We start from the raw sequence: 21,781 nt of genomic DNA on the forward strand, positions 1-21,781 counted from the left end.
GTAATTGAGATTACATAGTTTCTTCATGGGTTTCTGAATGCTTAAAGTTGTATGTGTTGTCATTTTAACTTGTTCCACTTTGATAAATATGACATGAGAGGGCTAACATGATTGACATATTGCTGCTGTTTATCTGTGACAATGTACAACAGAACTTAATTTTCTCCATAATGAGGTGTTAAAGATTTTTGTAGCATACTTGCCATCTGTTTCTGTGTAGTCACTCTTTTATAGTGAGTAGGTACATCTTTGCAGGGGGATCTTTGCTCTCCAGCATCAGCAGTAATAGTGAAAATGTTTTTTGGTGTCTACTACTCCCGCAGTACCTTTCTGCCCACTTCCAAAATACGGAAAACCTAATGAAAAACAAGATGTCAGTCTTAAATACTGTTGTGGTTTTGGTTTGGGTTTTTTTCCTGAGGGAGGAAGTAAAGACAAGACAGTTTCTAGCCTTCCCTACGTGGAAAGATACATTCAGATATGTTCATACAGAGAAGCTTACATTATTTTACAGGGAAGAGAAACAAGCAGCGAGAACACATTAAAAAGACGTCAAATCAAGATGCATTTTTTTTTCTATTAAAATGTGAAGAGGATCACATGACTAATTTGATCACAGTCTACAACTTCCTCACGGGTGGGGCAGTGCTGATCTCCTTTCTCTGGTGACAGCGATAGGACACGAGGAAACGGAATGAAGCTGCGTCGGGGGAAGTTCAGGCTGGACGTTAGGAAAAGGTTCTTCACTTGAGAAGGGAGGTCGGTCCCAGGGCTGCCCAGGGAAGTGGGGACGATGCTCTTAGTCGTATGGTTTAGTTTTAGGTAATCCTGCGAGGAGCAGGGAGTTGGACTCGATGATCCTCATGGGTCCCTTCCAACCTGAGACATTGTATGATTCTGCCCAATTTTGTCCGGCATAAAGACTTGACTCTTGGATAACAAGTACCAGGTGAATGTTTCATTTACTGAATGTGAAACATGCATTCTCTGTGGAAGGTAGTAATGATTTGTAAAAACCCGATACCTTATTTGGATTATTAGAACTTATATTTAATTCAGTATTAAATCATTTGACTGTTATTTTTGCAAAATTTTTGGGTGTTGGTCAAGTGTTTTTGCTTGTTTACAAGTAACTGGAAGTTTGTAGGCATGAAGCCAGTAACCTGCAACTTGTGTAACGGATTTATGTCAGAGCTGGCAGGGAAGCAGCAAAAATGTATAGCTAATCTATATGAAGACTGGATATCTGTTTAATTGTTATTGTCATTTAAGGAAAGATTTATTTAATTTTGAAGCTACATTTTCCCTTTCTTCTTTTTTTTTCTGTTTTCTAATAGGTGCATAATAATATATAGTAAGGTTAATGTTTTTTTCCGAGTCTGAGTATGAGATACTCCTAGTTGAATCTGGGCTCATGATGGATAATAAATTTCACTACATGTTTAATTTTTTTTCCGTTGTAAGGCAGGATTCCAAAAAAATGCTATACTAGCTGCAGTTGTAGATGAGCGGTATCTTCAAGGTGAACGCTGTTGACGTACAGACAAGCGCATGAATTTTTAACTTTGTGCTTTTACAAATAAATGGGAATTGCTGCAAATCAGGAAGTATCCATGCATGAAAATGTATAATTTTGAGGTATGAGTTGGTTTTTTTGCTAACAGCATAGGATTTTTAGGTAAGCCAGAACATGCATCTATTTTCTAGTGCTTCCAAACATGCTTGTTTTCCAAACATCTTGCTTGCTTGAGATAGTACCATCTCTGTAGCCCTTCATGACCCCTCTATACTGAACTTTCCATCAATAGAGAATACAGTTGCAGTTGCTTCCAGTCCCACTTCTGAATTGGTGTCCTTGAGAGTATGTTACAGGGAGTGGCAAGAGGTTTAGAGAGTTTACATCACCTTATTTTGAAAGCTGAGCCCATATAACACAGAATCTGGCAGTTGACTCTGACAGATCTACTCAGATCACACTATTCCAAATGGCACTGTTGTGCCTGCACGCTGATCTCAGGAAGGTTTCTCTGGAGTAATGGAAAACTTTGCCTACAGTATCCAGGATGTTTTGTGGTCAAATAACATTGCTGTATGAGCATGGCTTCTCAAGAACCAAGACAAATGTTAGAGTATAGCATTATATATGGGAAAAAGCATCAGCTTCTTCAGTGGTGTTGTCTGGTGTAAATACACATTCTCCATTGAGTGAGAAAACGTGAATTTTTTTCACTCTGAACTGATTTTTATGGATAGTCAGGCATAGTATTTTGAAGGTCCCACACACTAAGCATCATACAGAGCAGTGCTTAATTATTGACGGGTGTATTTTGAGCTGTATTATTGGAGGGGACTATGAGTGTCTGTACTTCTAAGATATTTCTTTGGACACGCAGTGATGAAGGGGAAGTGCTGCCTTCAAAGAAGTAAAAAGTGGAGGAGGGTTAAAAACGGGAAACTACGTGTCTGGTTTCAAATCAAACCAGTTTGAGAATGCTGCGTTTCTTTCTGTTCATAGCAGTGTTGTGTCCTTAAATGTTGGGATGGAGGACTGGCTTGACTCAAATGAACAAAAATACCCCTCTGTGCTGATTCTTCTAGGAGGTTTTTGAGTGTGTTTGATGATGCTGTGGTCTGGGCTATTGCCTAGATTCCTGTTGGGATAAATACTTTCAGAGCTGCTACGTGCTGTATGCGCTTGAATTTCATGTAAAGATAATTTTGAACTCGTTACATTTGTCTTTGATAGTTACATCTTTGTAATGCCCTTAGAATTCATATCTTCCACTTTGATACAGTGAATCAAAGTATTGTGACTAGGATTACCCTTATAAAGTTTACAGGCAGGATTCTGTATGCTGCGTTCAGGTTGTGAGTTGTTCCATTGCTTAATGTCTTGAACTGAAGTTTCCAGGTTAGCTTGACCCCATCTTTATTGCTGATTCTTCTGTATAAAACAACTAACCAGTTTTCAATAGCTGGTAGTTTATGCACAAAATAGAGCCACAGTTGAATTATTATTGCTGTATTAATTTTGCAGTTGGATTATAATTGAAGTGTGAAATGGGGAATAATTGTGTAGTTTTGAAATGCTCATATACTGAACATGTTGAGTAAATTCAGTCAGGTTTTTAAGGCTGAAATCTGAGTTTGTTGTATGCCATGTGGTGGGCTTTGTCAGCTACATTTATTTTCTTTTCCACTCAGACAGTTGAGCTCTTAAAAGATGAGCCTTAGGTATGCAGTGGCTTTCAAGGCAATATCAACCAATTATGACAGGAAAACCTGAAATTTATTCTCAAATGGAGGTGCTTTGTGAAAAATATTTGTGCGTTTTGTCCTCTTAACAAGTAATCTGAAATTAATATTAAATATTTTTTAGCATGAAACTAGTAAAGCCATTGCTAATAATCCACTGAGATTTCTTAATTGGTTAAAGATAGTCTGTAAATTGAATGCAGATGAATCTTTGTGTTTAGCTTCAGTATCAAACAGTACAGCATGTGGCATACTGGACCTAAAGTGGGACAGAAGAAACTGCAATTCAATACAGTATCTTTTCTCATTGCTCTGTCCACTGTTCACTCTGGTCCCTGTCAGCTTAGTCTGTCGCTTTTTTCCTTTCCAGTCCTGTATCTCCTTCAGGTTTTGACATGTTGGTTATTTGTACTTGCCCCAGTTTTTCACTCTTAAACCCTATGCTGGCAATGTGTAACCGGTGCTGGTTGTGAACAAGCGGTGGGAGAGCTAAGGATTTGGGTAGTCGTGGAGCAGATAGCGTGTGTGTGAGAGGGTGTATTGTACAATTTGCTCAATCTGCGTAAGCTTGGATTGGCCCTTCTGTGGCCAAGAAAAAATGGAAAATGTGATTTGATACAGATAGTTCTGTGCTTGAAAGGGAAATGGCAGAACAGGTGTGCAGGTGCATCTGACTCCGCATATGGCTCCGTGCCTTACATACTGAGGAAGGAATTCTATCCATTTTTGTCTTTGTAAAGGAGAGGTTTATAGGTATGTGAAATAGGAAGTGCTGTTCCCTGACTTGTTTCCTCTGTGTATGTTTGTCTATGTTGGGAGAGAGGAGAGTACTCGGTATACGGAATGTTTGCAACTTGAGTGCCCAGACAGATGTTTTAAATTTCACTGTTTTTTTTCTTTTATATATGCTAACCGAGTGTCAGAGCTTTGCTCAGTGAAATTATTTTTAAAGATATTTCAGTTAGATATTTATATTCTTGAACTATTGTTTTCAGTTAAGAAAATGTAAATCTGTTCTAGTTCTTCAGGTATTTATGATTCACTTATAAAGAGCATCTGAAAGGATTAGCTGTTGTTTGCGTATTGTATAATTTTTCGAAAATATTGATTTCTGAATTGTAAATGCTGAATGTAAAGTACTGTGAGAAATCCTATTTTAATTGAGTTTCAATCCGAGTGTGACCTTTTGGTGATAGATCTTACTGGACATTTGACTGGAATTCACTTTTTTTTTTCCCCTACTTAAAAATATACCTTATTTCCCTCTCTCCTCAGAATCAACGAATCCCATCTGACATGGTGTTTCTCAGAACGTCGGAAAAAACTGGTATGTTTTGATAATTCAGATTGGTTACGTGATAGGTTTGCGGTTGCAGTAAAATTTTAGATTGTGCATTGTAGCCAATTTGAAGTGGTCAAATAGACTGATGGTAGGAAAGCTACCTTCGTCAGATTACTGGGAGAGGGTCCATGTGTGAGAAATACAGTATGCTGGGACTGTAAAACAGGAGAAATCTTACTGTGAACATAAGACCTTTGTAGATATGTGCCTCTGAATAGATGATTTTTATGCATTGTTATAACAAATGTTTAGGTAAAGCAAACATTAAGACTACTTTACATTTCAAACACTGTACTTGTGTAATATGACTTGACAGTATTTGAAATTATTTATGACTAATGATTATCTTGCAACACACATTTAAATGCCATCCGACTATTTCAGTTATTAAATTGAAAAGAACTGAAATTTGAACCTACTAATATGCGATTGAAATAATTTCTTTAAAAATCTATTAGAGTAATCTAAAAACCTCCAATAATTGTATTTTTTTACTTGGAAATAATACTGCCTTTTTGGTTAGTCAAAACAAACAAACCCAACAATCTTCTTGAGAGAGAGAAAGAAAAGTACTTCTCGTTAGCTCTGTTTCTCTTCCCATGGTGATAGGGGAGTACTCTTAATCTTTGAGAAACAAATATCTCCTCTATAGGAACCTTATAAATTCTAGCTGTTTTGATTAAAGTTTAGAAATTGCTATTGGATGCTCCCTGTATAACTCAAATGAGTTTCCCTCCTTTATATTACCATTTCTCTTCAGATCCTGAAGAACTGTCTGATATTTGTCAGGCAGAACTAAATTCCACAAAGCTAATAGCTGTGATATTGATAAACCCTGTATTAGTGGCACTTGGTATTTCACTGTCGCACTGGAGTTCTGTCGTATATTTCAGATAAAAGGCGAAATTTGCAGAAAATGTTTGCAAGAGAAGACAAAAATATTTCTGATAGCCTACAGAACACTATTAGAGCTATATATTTGTTAAAAGAAGAAGAAATTACTATATAGTTACTGTGTCTTGCTAATGACTTTCCAATGCTGATTAGATACACTAGATCATCTGTAACTGGTCTGGACTGACAAAGTTTCCTAATAGTCTGTATATAATCTCCACCTTGGTTAACCACCCTCTGGTTCAGATTACATGGGCTTTTCGTTTTATTCCCTCCCACATTAGCACATTTTATTAAAATGCATAATGCTTCTGACGACTCAAATCTCTTGGATCCAGCACAATTATAAAAGGATTGACAATGTTTCTTTTGGGGGCTACTTGCAATGTCATATTTTCCTACTAACCCAAAAACTGTTTCAGCTGAAATCATAGCTCCTAGAAAAGTAGAAAGTAGGAGGACTTCTGCACCTGTAGAATTACTTTACACATTGCATGCAAGTGGCCCAGTTTAAATGGTAGAAGGTCAATGTGTGTTGATTCAAGATTTTCCCAGCCTTTACTAGCTATGTTGGATTAGGTGTTAATATCTAGGCATTTGGAAGCAATCGCCATCCACTCCAGCAGGGGTATGTATCACTTGTAATTTCTGTAAGTGATGTGTGCACAGCAGAAACGCACAGGGAACTGGGTACGTAATGCTGTGCAGTGTTTGCTGTTATAGGAGCATCAGGAACTGTTTGGCTGGTGAGAGCTAGCTTGCTGTCCTTAATTAGGATCCTTGCAGCAGTTTACAGGAGATGCATTGTCACTGCTGGAATAAATGAACAAGAACAAGATGAGACGGTTGCCTAGCTTGCAACAGAACAAGTTCTTAAATTATGTATTTTGCATATCTGCACATTAGTGTGTTTTCCTCCCTGTTAATTCTTAAATTCCTGGATTGTGTTGGTGAGGTTATGAGACGCTGTGTACTTTCCCTTTCCCGTAGTACTGTTAGTTGAAGGATGGGGCCCAGGTCTGGTTGTCAATTAACAACACAAGCCAGAAATGCATCTGCACAGGATACCTGTGTCTTGATTGGGAAATATATGAATAGTAAATCTTGAAGGACCACAGTTAATATGAGTTAAACTATCTCTTTGTCAAGATATAGAAGGGGCGAGTAGAACAGGGTGAATCCCTGTGTCAGAAATGTCTGAAGAAAAACATTTGTTGAAAGTAAAATTCATCAATTCTACTTCAGTGTTCAGTCTTTAAGTCTATTTTAGTCAGCTTTCTTAGAATGTCATAATTAAAATTTTCCTGTAAGAAGCTCCATTAATTTGCTATCTAGAAAATAAAGCTACTTTTAAAAAAAGTTTATCACGTTGTAACAATAGACTTTCCATAACTGATATTAAGAAAATGCTTGTGAGCACTTTGAAAGAGTTGTGTACCTACTATATAAATGTTAATTATAACCTAAAGTGAGGAAAGAGTAAACTGAGTGAAATCTTCCCAGAATTCTGATACAAATTACTTTCTATACACTTCTGCTACATGTGGAATGTGATTTTAAACATTGAAAATGCACTTTCTATAAGCATGCAACAGGTTAACTAGTTGTATTGGTGTTGCACTTCTTTAAAAACAAACAAAAAAAACCCCCCACACAAAAAAATCCCCTGAACTTCAAGCATATGGCAGTAATTGTTTTTTGACTAAAGAGTGAACACTTACATCTGTAATTGTTTCTTCCTAGATGTTGCAGTTTTGACTGATTTATGGTTTAATTTATAGTTGACACTAAGTACTTTGTAAAACACATTAGGTTTTGCATGTTTTTATGTTCTATATGTAATTTTATTTTATCTTCTGTGCAATAAAACAGTTTAACTATAACTTGTTACTATAAATCTATAAAGAGTAAAGTGAAGAGTTTGAACTAATCTTAAAATCCAGCCCATCCTGTAAGCTTCTTTTGGGGCAAAGTACTATTTTCCAACTTCAATATTTACACTACATATTAATGTAGTCTGCAGCACTGCAATATCCTATATCTTCAGTCAAAAAAGAAGCAGTTTGAGTTATAAATGGGTAGTTTACAAAGTTCAGCCTAAAAATATTCTGGCTTTTTTTCATGTAAATGTGGTACCATGGAAGCAATGAGACAGTGGTGTGTGATTGGGTTTTTTTCCCCTTCCACTTCCCCCCACCCCGCAATGCACTTTTAGGAATGTTGAGGTTTTTTAGGATACTTTTAACTCTACATAGCAGAAGCTGAATTTCAGGGAATCAAGCTTATTTTGATAAAACTGAATTCTTAATAGATTTTTAAAAATATTTTCCTTTATCAGATGCATTGTCTTTTAGCTAGAATGATATCTTCATATAATCAGATATAATGACTTGATGTTAATTGTGTACATGTATCTATTAAGATTCCTATGGTTTTTTAATCAGACTTTGAGAATAGTTAGTCTAAAGACTAAGGTAGGTGGGTCTTTGTTTTGTTTTCATGTTTGACAGGCCGTAACAGTGGTATTCCCCTCTTTCATGAATGGAGGCAGCTAGATGGCTGTTTGAGTTTAGAGTTAGGATTACTTCCCGGGGGGATGGACCAGGTGGAAATCGCTCCTCAGATGTGAATTCTTTGCTGCTGTCAGGCTCCCCATGTAACAGGGATTTCCACAAGATCCTCACTGGCTTCCAAAATAGTTTTTTTTTTTTTTTAGAAAGAAAAAAAAAAAAAGAAAAAAGAAAAAAAGAAAAAATTAACAGCAAAAAAACTCTGGAATAATATGTTGGTTTTATATATATTTTTAAAGGGGGGGGGGGGGGGGAAGGTAAAGGCTGAATCTTATTTTTGCTCATTACATATGGCAGAGGTGACAAGGAATTTGGAAGATTTCTCGCATTTATCAGCCTTCCACCAGATTAAAGGAAATGTTCACGCTGAGCCGGCTCCAAAAGATGGTTTAAAGGTTATTTTCATTTGGTGCATAAGCAGGCATCGTGCCAAAAACAACTGACTACCTTAATGGAAAGCTGTTACACAAATGTAGGCAAGGTCTGTATTACACCAACAGAAAGCTCCCTTATTGAAATTAAACTAGATCCTAAGTGGACTTTAAGATAGTTTTCGGGTTCTTTTTTAAAGTGCTTGGCACGTTCTCTACATTTTATTTGTCTTTATGCCATCTCAATCATAGATCAAAAGCTAGACAGGGCATTCCAGACATCATTGTATAACTTTATAATTGTCCACAGGAACTGTCAACTGATGCAGGTGTTAATGACTTCGGCATTATGGGAGTATTATCAAAGATACTATGTTTGTAAAAGACAGAAGATGAATTTCAAAGATGAACTCTTTCCTTCTCTGAGCTAAAATCCTTGTCCTCCACCTGGGGTGTTGTGCCTTGGTTCAGTGACCAGCTTCTGATCCAGGTCAGGTATTCCTATGCTAACACACAAACGTGTTCTGACATGAACTGGAACTGGTCCTTCATGAAAATCTGGTGAATGTCTTTTTAAGACTTGGTATCTCTGGAATATTTGTGCTCTGTTAGCTTTCAAATGTGAAATTCTGAGAGGAACACAAATTTAATAGGGTGGCTACAGTGTCAAAAAAGAATGAAGCTTAATTATTCTTTTTTCCTTCAAACTTTTCATTTACCCACCTTCAGTAACCTCAGATTCTTATTATTTGTGGGGCAAAAGCTGGCATATGTAGTGGCTGGTTCTGAGCTAAGCATATGTGATTTTTGCTATCAATTTTTGCTAGGTCCTAAAACAGATGACTGCTGGAGCCAACAGCTTGTCTTTTCTCTTGTTCATGTGGGTCTTTCATCCTTTCATTTTTTACAAAAATTCAAGGAACTTCATATCCTCGAGATCTTTGGTCTGCCATACTTGGTTGAAATTGTTGATTGAAATTTTCCACAAGTTGAAAGTTACTGGGAGAAAGATGGCATAGCAGTATAGTATTTTACATGGAAGTAGGGCTGAACAGGCTATTTGCTAAAGTCTCTGCAGCTGGAAGAGCCAAGGGATAACTACTTTTTGGGCTTGTGACATGCTCCATAGGCGCTAGGACTACGAAGAATTGTTTGTATTCTGTACTATTGCTAACTATTTAGGCCTATGACAGACTAATTACAACAGCATTATGGTACTGTTTTTGTTAGTAGCTTTTTAGGAGGAGAACTGATTCATCTTAGTTAAACCCTTCTTTTTGTTCCTGAGGTCCCCCTTCTCACAGATAATGCTTTATGATGGTATGAAAAGTAGAGCTCAATTTTCTCTTCAGCCTTTCTGGTAGAAACTGAACTTCTAAAGGGTCAAGTGAAAGTGCTTTTACTAGTCTACTTCAACTTTCCTGACCATGATATTTGAACCTTGTACATCTGTCTTTTGCACAGAGTCAGAGTTTTTGGCAGACACGTGATTCTATGTAGAGTAACAGCCACTGCTTCTGGTAAAAAGTAGTTTTCTCAAGAGACAGAGTACTGCATTAAGATATTCCTCTTCTAACAAACTTGTAAAAGCTTGCAAAAACTGTAAAGGTAGAAGTCTAGTAAAATGAAGTGCACAAATGCATTTTAATACATCAGCTGCTGGAGATTTCTCAGCAGCTACCAAATTGGCAAAAGATGTTATTTTTTTTTTTTTTATTGTTACAGGTGATACTCTAGAGAGAGCAACTCCCACTGCCTGAGCAGTAAAATAATTTTATTATTGTATGTCTTTAAATCCAGTATACAGAAATTTACTGGTGTGGACGTTCCAAAATACTGTATGTCTACCAGTACAGCTGTGCAATGGAAGCAACAGGGAAATGGGAGATAATTTACAAATTCTCACAATCCTTTGATTGTGAAAAACCTTTAATTCCTTTTAAGGTAATGCTAGTTGCATAGTTGTTACATCTGGTATTTTTCAGGCCTGCATTACATTGTTTTGGTCTTACCATCTAAAGTAGTCACATAGGTATCTCGGAATCACAGAGTAGCTGTGGTTGGAAGGGATCTCCAGATATCATCTGGTCCAACACTGCTGCTCAAGCAGGGCCACGTGGAGCTGGTTGCCCAAGATCATGTCCAGGTGACTTTCAAATATCTCCAAGGAGGGAAATTCCACAGCCTCTGTGGGCAAGCTGTGCCAGTGCGCAGTAATCCTCACAGTTAAAAAATAATAATTCTTGTTTCCTCATGTTCAGAGGGAGCCTCCTGTGTTCCAGTTTGTGCCCATGGCCTCTGGTCCTGTCACTGGGCATCACTGGAAAGAGCCTGGCTCCATCCTCTTTGCACCCTCCCTGCAGGTATTTATAGACACTGATAGGATCCTCCCTGAGCCTTGTCTTCTCCAGGCTGAGCAGTCCCAGCTCCTCATATGTGAGATGCTCCAGTCCATCACCTTCACGGCCCTCTGTTGGACCTTCTCCAGTATGCCCATATCACTCTTGTACTGGGGAGCCCAGAACTGGACGCAGGACTCCGGGTGTGACCTCAGCAGTGCTGAGCAGAGGCGAAGGATCATCTCCCTCGACCTTCTGGCAATACTTTACCCAACACAGCCCAGGATCCCAGTAGCCTTCTCTGCTGCAAGGGCACGTCGCTGGCTCATGTGCAACCTGGTGTCCACCAGGATCCCCAGGTCCTTTTCTGCCAAGCTCCTTTCCAGCTGGGTGGCCCCCAGCATATACTGGTGTGTGGGGTTGTTCCTCGCCCGGTGCAGGACTTTGCACCGTTTCTTGTTGAACTTTGAGGTTCTCATCAGCCTGTTCCTCCAGCCTGTCGACATCCCTCTGGACATCCCCCATTCCATAGATCAGTTTCTTGAATTTCACTTACAAAAATCCTTTAAAATGGTATATTTACTCGGGCATAAATTACTAGTCGCAAACAGGAATTGTAACAAAAAGAGCAATCTCATTTGTATTAAAATTTGTAGTTAAATGTTTTCAGGATTCTTCGCTTGTAATTATGTTAACAACAATATAAGAAAAATGTGGGAATAAAACAGGAAAATAATTTTTCTTTTGAGGCTTTGTAGCAGTTCATTTCTGTAGCAATATAACTGTCTCAGATGTGACTTTTTTTTTATTTTAAATTTTACCATTTTACTGGCATAAACTATGTAATGCAAGTGCAGGCTAAGTCATCATTCATATAGTTTGATTTGCTGTTGGAAGGAGCTCCGAGTAAACTAGTAAACGCTTACTCCAGAGTCTACCTTCTCCAAAAAAGTCCACCAATTAAAGAAAAGAGTTATTTTGAAAACAATGAATTCTGAAGCATTTCTCCACAGAAAGAGAGCATTGTGCTGGCAAGTATGTTTTATTTGTTTGAAAGTTCTAGTTTTGTAGATCTGAAAATGCAAGTATTAGTAGAACATTTGTGACTTAATATGAAACCCTAAACTCACTGCAAGTAAAAATATAATAAAGGTGATGCAAGTAGTATCTATTTGTTCTGGACAGTTAGGAGCAAGTGTTCTACAAACAGCTTAATTGCCTGGGCCCCAGCCTGTTCTGCAACTTCACATATTTGAAAATCAAAACAGAGAAAAAAATGTCAGTCTGGAATTCAGTTGTGTAACTGATGTCACTTTTTATCTCTTTATAAAACCAACTACTGCAGAATAATAAGGCTGAAGGAGTTGCATTTGTCACACATTCTGGAATTTTCTATTATGTTTAGAAAACAAGTGTTATAAAACCTACCTGTCTGGGAACTAAAATGCTTTGAAAATCTATTGCTATAGAGAATGATAAATGACTAGAGTTAAGTTTTGCACATACGGCCAGATAAAAGTTTATCTTCAGGGCATGAGTAGCTGCCAACAATCTGTCCAAACTACTTTAATCTGTTTCTATACTTCAGTTCCTATTCCTTTTTTAACATTTGATTTAACTTAGCCTTGAAATGTTTTGGTATCTACTTCAAGCTACTGAGTAATACTGATTCTATGTGATCAGCTACTTATTTAAGATATAGTCAGATAGGATGAGTGTTATGTGGTGGAAGGAGGAGGTCTCATCAGGCATTAAGATCCTTGTAGTATTTTACTCTCTCTATATTATTGATGTAAAATTACACAGTAAAATGTTATTAGAAGACATGATCAAATATTTTATTCCCTAATTATTTTCTTTTATTTTCTGTGCATACCTGGGTGACTAGCATAATGCATGTTTCATTAGATTTGCAGCAAAATAAGCAGTAAGAAATATTTTACTATTTATTTTTAGTATTACAAAAAACCCAAACAAAAAACTAGTAAGAGTTGGAAAAGTTGATCTGTAAGGAGGCTGTGTATTGTGTTAGAGAAAAATTTGCCTGTTCCCACTCTCCAGTGATAATGCATTTCCCCAGAATTTCAGGGCATTTGGTGGCTTGGCTGGAGTAGCAGTCTGAATATCTTGAAATCTCAAACAATTCCCCCAATTTGGGGGAACAGCTTAGAAAAGCTGAAAGTGAGAATCATCAAAGTGGATCTCGGAGGCAGGGCAAATCAGGCAAACAAACTATATGTGTATTTATAACTGTGGATATGTTGTCAAAAGCTTTGAAAAATAAAAGATAAATTACTCTTGCAGAAGTGAGGTTCAAGAATTCCTCACGTAGAAGCAGTTTAGAATATGTTTCCTGTAAAGTATCTGTTCATGAGATTGATGCCATGCGTTATGGTTTTTTAAAGATACTGTCACCTTTTTTCTTCTGTTAGATATTTAATTGTGGGGTTTTTTTCTTTTCTTAACTGAAGGCTTTTCTAGGCAAGTTTTTAACAGGAACTTGATAATTTTTTGAAATGATTGGAAAACCTCTCTTGGTGGTCCTCATCTTTATTATGAAAAGGAATTTCTGCACAGCCTATAAAGTTCTGATTATTCAGTCTAATGAGGAGTGATCTTGCAGTAGTTTTAAAGTTGTCTCACTAAAAATTTAGAAATGATCCTCAAATCAATCTTAATGTTGTACTCCTAAGGAAAGGATGGCTTGCACATGTTAGTCTGATTCTGACTTTCTTATGAGCCTTGAGGTGTGTGGCTGGCTGGAGTAGGAATGGAAACTTGTGTAGACTTGAACTACCTTAGCCTAGCAGCTCTCTTTCCAGTGGTAGAAAACCTAACGCGGAGCAACCTGCCTGCTAAGGAGTACGCAGTTGAGAGCGGCACTGGGTTCTCCATAAAAGTGTTATGGCCCATCTTGCCATGCTGTCATTGCTCTTGGTGCATATGAAAGGTAAATGAAATTTAGCTCAAATATTTAATTTCTTCAGTTACAGTTCTGATTGCAGATGTCCATGTAGCTTTACACAGCCTTCCTCTGTCTGTCAAGTAAAAAGAAATTGGGATAAAAATAGAACTCCTCTGCTCTTTTGCTGTAATGAAGTCCAGTGATAAATCTTTGCAGCCAGGTTTGTTGTTTCTTCCCAGGCTCCTGTCTGGTAAAGTAGAGTGTACTTTTCCCTGCTAAATTTTTAACCAAAGATTTATCCTCTTGTTTTTTCACATGCCTATTGTAATCAGATGGCTTTGTCAACTCCTTTGACTCGTACCTTTCTGTGTTTAAGCTTTATGAGATACAAAGGCTTTGATTTCTGCTTGTCCTAATTTAGTTAATGGTATGTCCTTCAAGTTGATTACTGTGGCTGCTGCTAAATTCTTTGAGACTAAGCATGCTTTCAGTGGATTCTGGTTTATTTGGCCATACGCTTTTCTCAGCGTCCTCTGTTTGCTTATGAGCTCTGCTTTCATCAAGAGAGAAAATGCTCCTTAAGTCAGCTACAAGCATGCTTCTTTGAGGTATATATGCATAAGTATTTTTTTGTATTATTGGTCTTTAGAAATACGTAAGTGCATGAGGGAAGTTGATGGGGAGAGCGAATTCTGCTGTGCTGTCAGAGCTCTCAAATCATGGAGTCTGTTCAGTCAGTATTCTTAAAATACTTTAAATGTTTTGAACCTTTACTTGTGGCATCAATGTTAATGTGTGCTTTGCATGAGGATCAGAAAATTGGTTGAACTGATTTGATATTTCTACTGAAATTTAAGCCAAAAAAGAGGGAAAGTTAGTTAAAAAGTCCTGATTCCATTTCTATTACGATAGGCAGCAAATTAATGATTGTCCTGTATAATATAAGTATTGTATATCTATGACTGTACATTGTAAGAAGGATCCTGTTGAATCTTTAAGCAAACATGCAGTACTTGCACTTAGAATAATTCTCATAATACATTTTAATTAAGAACCAACTTTCCAATTGTAAACCAGAATGTTTTCCTGTGAGGGCCAAATGAGCTCTGTGTGTTAAGGTCAGATGAATGGAAAATGCCATCTGAACTCAGTACTTAGACCAGAAAAATGATTGGAATAATGGTAAGATATCAAAATGGATGGTGTTTATAGATTAGCACTTATGGAATAGTACCCGTGTTAGACAATTACCCTGGTTTAGTAGGGCCTTAAAATGGTTTGAAGTGGAGCCACTATTGTGTTAAAAGACTGTAACGTTATAGCAGCCTTCCAGTACCTAAAGGGGGCTGACAAGAAAGCCGGAGAAGGACTTTTTACAAGGGCATGTAGCAATAGGACAAGGGGTAATGACTTGAAACTAAAAGAGGGGAGATTTAGCTTAGATGGAAGGAAAAAGTTCTTCCCTGTGAGGGTGGTGAGGCGCTGGAGCAGGTTGCCCAGAGAGGTTGTGGCTGCCCCATCCCTGGCAGTGTCCAAGGCCAGGTTGGATGGGGTTTGGAGCAACCTGGGCTGGTGGAAGGTGTCCCTGCCCATGGCAGGGGGTTAGAACTGGATGATCTTTAAGGTCCCTTCCAACCCAAACCATTCTGTGATTCTAATCTTTCTGGCTGCAAAAGGTCCAGTTTCATCACTTTTACCTATCCAGATGTGCAGCGTATTTTGTAGCAAAGTAGTCTGTAATCTCAGTGAAATTAGCTTGTTGTAGTAGGTTATACTAGGTGGGGGTTTTCTCCTACTGTGTTACAATTACTTCTGGAAAATATGTTCATACTTGATTCATTTGAAGGCAGGCGTACCATCTACTGCCTGTTGAGAAACATGCTTCTAATCCTAACATATGTAGTAAATATGGCTAATATGTTGATGATGTGGGCGAAACTGGCTTACAAATGAATGAGCAAAGCTGAAAATACTCTCAAGATTCTTGGATTTTAATCAGGTGATGTCTTTGGATCATTCATGGGACAGATCACCGTAGGTTATTCCGGTTCTAAATGTTAAAAACAACTAGAACAGCAGACTAAGCAAATGCACAGAGTAACATCAGTGAAAAATGTTCTGGTGATTGTATAAAATGTAACGGTAAAGCTGACATCTGCCAAGTACAGTACTGATTTTCATACCATTATAAAGTGGTATTCTGGCCTCCGTTACCCTTTTTTGATCTGAAAAGCGAGAACTTTTTCAGTGTTCTAAGCATTCTGTATGGCAGACTTTTTGATTTAGTCATTAAAACTAAAGACATAAATAATTCACATTATCCTTTTTCTGTATCAGTGGATTTCTCCAAAAAGACATTACTAGTATATATCAGAAGAATAATGGAGTAAAGTGGTGGATCAAATCCTATTAAATGTAAAAGATAAATTAATGCTTTTGAGTATCCTTCTGTATGTCTCAATAATATAAATCAGTAAGTTAAAATTGGAGACTGAATATGAATGCACACATTTGTTTTTGTTTTACTTGGAACTTTGTTTGCTATATATGAGAATTTCATAATGTTTTTAATAAAAAATAGAGATAAAAATTCCTAAAGCGTACTGAATCAATATAGCAATTCAAAAAAGATGCAGTGTGATCAAGCTTGGATTAAAAGCATCTGTGTGCTTGTCAATAAGGGAGCTGTGATGAGTTTGGGGGTATCATATTGACCGTGTATTAATACACGGTATCCTATAAGACCATCAGCTGATTGTTTAGAATGTAAATGAATCTGTTGATGGATCCAGTGACTGATGGCTTAAATTCCAATTAATCAATTGCTTCATCGGTTTCTTAATTCAGATCAAATATCTCAAGTACACACAGTTCGTTCGTGCTCTTAAGAGAAATTAATGCTTTAAAACTAATTTAATCAGCCTTATATAAATGCCACTGTATTTTTCAGTTGCATCCTACGCGATGGCATTGTAGCTTAAATGTTTGGGATGTTTCAGGTGTCTTGAGCAAAAAAACTCTTTAGAAGCTATCATAATTGAAAGCTTCTTGTTATAGTGGTAAATGAAACTGTACTCCAACATGTCATCTTGGTGCTGCTATTCATCTTGTCATCAGTTTAAAATTTTCATGCACATAGTCACTTAAGTAATATAAATGATTTAAAAATTAAGTTGTTCGTAAATGATCTGGTGTTAGGTATGTGAAGTCAAAGTCCATTTTTCTTTTGTTGGTTATATTCTACTAACCTATGTCTTTCAGTGCTTTTGACTTCAGGCAGGAAGGCTGGTAATATTACTAGACAATATATAGCTGTTTATGACACCACAGTTCCACGTGCCCTGTTTCACAGTGACCCATCAATTAATTCATCAACACTTGATGCAGGCTCTTCACTGTGACACTTATACCAGTTGATCTTAATTTGATTGCCGTTAAAACCTTCCTTTCCTGACAACTGTTGTCAATTATACAAAATAAAATCAAGTATTCATAAGTAGGCTGTAATAGGATATAGGCAGACAGATTTAATAATTCAGTTTTGCTGAGGCTTGAAAGGCATTAGTTGTAGCTGTTGTTCTCATTTGTAAAAAATTCATTGGATATAGCTCTTGAGAGAGAAGGCAGACATAATTTTATTTATTTAGATTTGACTGAGAAGAACCCAGACGTGTAGTGGTGGTTTAGCATTATTTCTGTTTAAGAATAACCGACATGAATTCTTATCAGTTACATATTATAGGAAGTAAATGTAATTTAATTTTACGATTTTTTTTAAGACTAATTTAAGTGCACGCGCTCTACGGTTGTTTTTCAATGATATATCTGTAACGGAGTGTGGAATTCAACCCTGCAGTTATGCAGACAAAACAATACCTTTTCAAGACTGGGGTGCTTGATCTTTAATATGCTTGTAAAATATGCATATTCCTGCATATCTGCTATATACAACTAAATTATAGTTGCTTCTCTCTGATGCATCTTCACCACAGTGTAACATTAAAATGTGTGCTATGGCATATTTGAATTATACCTATAAGTTCTCTTTAGTGCTTACTGGCATGTCTCTTTTTTTAAGCTTGCTGATAGTTGGCAAAAAATCTGAAAGCAGAAATCTGTGAACTTTAATGTTCTCCAAGAGAAAGTTAAATACGGTTTTCAGAACTTCTGTGTTGTTGATTGGCTGGCTATACACCATTTTTTACTGTGTATATTGACATTTGTAACAAATACTGTGTGTGGGTTGACTGTTAGGCTCTGTGGAAGGGATTTGAATGTACTTGTGAAATCTAAAAATGGAAATCTTTTTCAAAATAATTTCACTTGTAAAATGCTGATTAAATAGGTGCAGTTGAAGACAAGACCTGTTGTAAGTGATTGCTCAAAGCAAGAGCAGAAAAAATAAAGGACAGAAATGTGGAAGTATTTTTATAATGACATGTCATTCACTTTGTCATTTTTTTTTAAATGCTAGTCAGAGTAAGTTATTCCTTAAGTTTGGTCTGTTTGTTTTTTTGTTTTGGTTTGGTTTTTTTTTCCCCTCTGAATTCAGAATCCTCTCTCTTTCTTCTCATCTGATGATTTACAGCTTCTTTCTCAGATCCTTGTTCCAGGCTGGGAACTGGGAATGGGGAAATGAAAATTAAGTTCTGGATACAGGCCAAGTGGGAAAGTTTAGTTTCTTATGGCAAGAAAACCATCTTAATTTCTCATCTTGCTATTAGTCAAGAAACCTGGCCAGTCCTGGAAAGCAAGTGTTTTAAATACTAGCATAACTTGCCACCTTCTGTTTGTGAAAGCAAAGCCCGTAGACTTTGTGATTAAGAAGAAAGCAGGGAGGAAGCTCTGTCTTTTCATGGTGCCACTGCCTAAAATTTTCCTTGGCATTTTCAGAATCTGATTTGCAGGGGATTTCCATGAGTTGATGCGTACATCTTGAGGTATTTGGATTCAATTATCCAGTCTTGGATTATTCAAGAGTATTATTGCCTAACAAAGAACACGAGGCCATACTTGTATAACTGGTAGGATGTTCTCCTTCTGTCTGATTATTTTAGAACACCGTTAGGCTACTAAGAAAAGTTCTCTTGCAGTCTCTTACTAAAGAGCCTTTGCCTAAAACATCTCTGAAAGAACAACGTAAGTAACGCACAGGAATGTGGGTGATACACAGGAGATGCTACAAATGACACAGTTTCGTTTCTGCAGCAAACTAAACCAACTTCTCTAGGGTAGTTGAGGTTTTCTTTCCATAGTTATTGCAAATATTAAATCTTGATATAATTCAGATCATCTGAATGATTTTGTTTGTTTGTTTCTTCATTATAGCCTTCCATGAAAATCAGGTGATGCAGTTTTATATAGAATAATTGAAATTATTTTTCCTCTGCAAAGTAGATTGCTCTTAGTTTGTCAATACTGCTATTTTGGCTTTCTTGTGTTAACTACGCTTTCTTTAGAAACTACTTGGTGAACAGGCTGAATAGTAAGCTAATTGTTTTAAGGAGAAATAATCCATTTTTCTGCTTATCAAAAACATCATTTCCAAATGAAATAAAATAGGAATAAATAATTTAATTTATACACAACAATTTTTCTCTTCCAAGTGACTTATTCTAAAAACCCTATAAGCTAGAATACATTTAAGAAAACATGTAACATCCCAAGTAATAACTTGTTTTCAGAAGCCTGTATTAAAAACTGTAATTAATACTCAAAAGTGTGTATATAAAATGTAAGTGCTTGGTGGTAGCACAAGTTTATGTACATTACTACCATTTCAGGAAATTAAAGGTATCTACACATAAAGAAGTTAATGCGTAAAATATGAATAGCACGTTTGGTAGTGTAAAAAAATAAAAGATTTGGCTATCTGATGATGATGCACAGTATTAATTAAGAGAAAGCTTATGATATAATTGGGTTTTACTTCATGAAGCTGCTTTTCTTGCTGGTTGGGGGGGGGTTTATCCCCCCCCACGTTTGGGGGGGGGGGTGTGTGGTGTTGTTGGGTTTTGGGGGTTTGGTTTTGGGGTTGGTTTTTTGTTTTTGGGGTTTTTTTGTTTTCTTAGTTTAAGGCTAAAATATGACCAGCATTTTCCAAGCAACACCTGTATTTAGTTTGAAAATATTTGTTCAAGGCCTTTTTCTTCAGGATTTCTAGAGGTAGGTGGGCCCATAAAAGAGGTCACTGATGCACATGTAAGTATAAACCATTCCCAGAAGCATCAGGCATGTACATGTCCTCCACGTATGTTCTCAATAAGGCCTTAATCCCAGCACACACTGAGTAAGTAGGATTCTTCCTGCTTACGCTGTATTGAGCACAGTACCTTTGTTTGACAAATTTAGGCCGAGCATATCATGGCCCTAAATTGGTGCCTCCATAGAATGAGCTTTTGTATCTCTATTTCGAAACACCATAAAAGCTATTGAAATAAATGTTATTTTTGTTCAATAGTCTATTAACATATAAAATCACACTTAAAAAAAGATGGGATTTTTATCCATAGTATCTCAAATCACCATAAACAAGCATATTTAGCAATGTATCCTTATATTTTAATGTTACATAGTTACTTCAGGTTCTTAAAATTGTTTTCCTCCTTTGTATTGCAGGTGCTACTTTTCCTCAGAAAAGCCAACTTAGGGCAAATTCTGGACAGGCTTCATAGTTGAGCTTTTGCTAAAACACAAAAAATGGAGTTGTAGTCCTACAACTTCCCTAAGCATACAAGTTCAACAGATTTCAACTAAAATGGTTTTAAAAATCAGTTTAGTTGCACTTGGGCAGGACCTTGCATGGACATGCTCTAAATTGATTTATGCCCGTCTTCAACTGATTAGGCTAAATGAATATTACATACTTGTAAATTAGTTTAAATATGCTCATGTGAAGTTTGCACCACTTTCGATAAATGATTAAAGTCTTTAAAGCCAGTATAATTTCCTTAAATCAGCCCTTCAATTTTAATTCAGACAATTCCAAAATTTTCACTATAAAGACAGAAATAAGTCAGACATGTTCACAGTGTTCAACTTTGTCTACTAATCTTGAATGACTGTGTATTGTTATGGGAAATGAGTATCTGAGTGCCCTCATTGCGTAAAGTAAAAAGTTAATTTTATTCATTCTCCTTTATATCTAGCCTTATGAAAATTTCTTACGTGCAGTGTGGAATTTCTTTTTTTTTTTTTTTTTTGTAAACAGCTGTGCTTTGATTGGTAAATATTTAAAATACTTCATGACTTTTCCTTTAAGCAACACAGAACTTAAAAAAAAAATATTTGATTCTTTGTATGCTGTAAAATATTTGTCAGGTTCAAGAGCTATCACTGAATTCAGAGGGAATAGTGATTCCTGATGTTTGTGTAGATGGGTTTTTTCCTGGCAAGTCATATTCAGGTTAGAAATGTAAGAGGTTTTTAACACTGACCTAAAGCATTCTGTTAAAGTACACAACACAATGTTTTTCTACATTTGGGGTGTGGGGGTGTGACTTTTTAAATGTAATTTTGTGATTGGGGGGAGAGGAGGCAACGCTTCCAAGCATTTCAAAATGGAGCAGTTACAATAGCTGGTTTTTTCAGCAGACTTTGATTTTTAGAAGTTTTATGTACTGCTGACTCAAATACCTTCCAAAGGTAAAGTACGTGTGACTTCTATGCAATACACAGTGGGGAATATTTAGTGTTTTACAAGTCCAAGGGCTTGGTAGGGGTGAAGAGTTGTTTTTATACATTGTTTCTAATTACATGTTAACTCTTCCATGATTATAGCTTAGTTAAGCCAGGTTTAAAATCAGTATCTCATAGTATAATTACAATTACTTAGTCAAATCTGCTGCAGTATCTGAGGTAGAGAAGAGGATTGTATTGTTTCAGTTTTGCTGTTGTGATCACTATTGAAAGCTGACTTGGCAGAAAGCAGTCCCCTTTTCTGGATAAACGTGAAACAGGCTATGAGATAAGTTATTGATGAAATTAACTGCTGAAGTGGAGAGGAAATGCAGCTGGCCAATACATGTCATAGTGTGAGCTCTATTAAATGAATATATGTGCAGTCAACCATTCACAGGAGCCACACTGGTCTTGAACTGCATTGA

The 21,781-nt window shown here is 36.7% G+C and overlaps 1 protein-coding gene across 4 annotated transcripts in view; it reads left to right on the forward strand.

Moving 5' to 3' along the window:
• The window catches only part of ATP9B (ATPase phospholipid transporting 9B (putative)), a 169,833-nt gene that overhangs the window by 47,837 nt on the left and 100,215 nt on the right, over positions 1–21,781 (forward strand). For all 4 annotated transcript variants that reach the window (XM_049823773.1, XM_049823775.1, XM_049823776.1 and 1 more), the window contains exon 7: positions 4,531–4,582. In XM_049823773.1, coding sequence (XP_049679730.1) covers positions 4,531–4,582 — 52 coding nt within the window. The remainder of the gene's footprint in view (positions 1–4,530; positions 4,583–21,781) is intronic.

Source organism: Accipiter gentilis, chromosome 20, assembly GCF_929443795.1.
Source record: "Accipiter gentilis chromosome 20, bAccGen1.1, whole genome shotgun sequence".
Lineage (NCBI taxonomy): Eukaryota > Metazoa > Chordata > Aves > Accipitriformes > Accipitridae > Astur > Astur gentilis.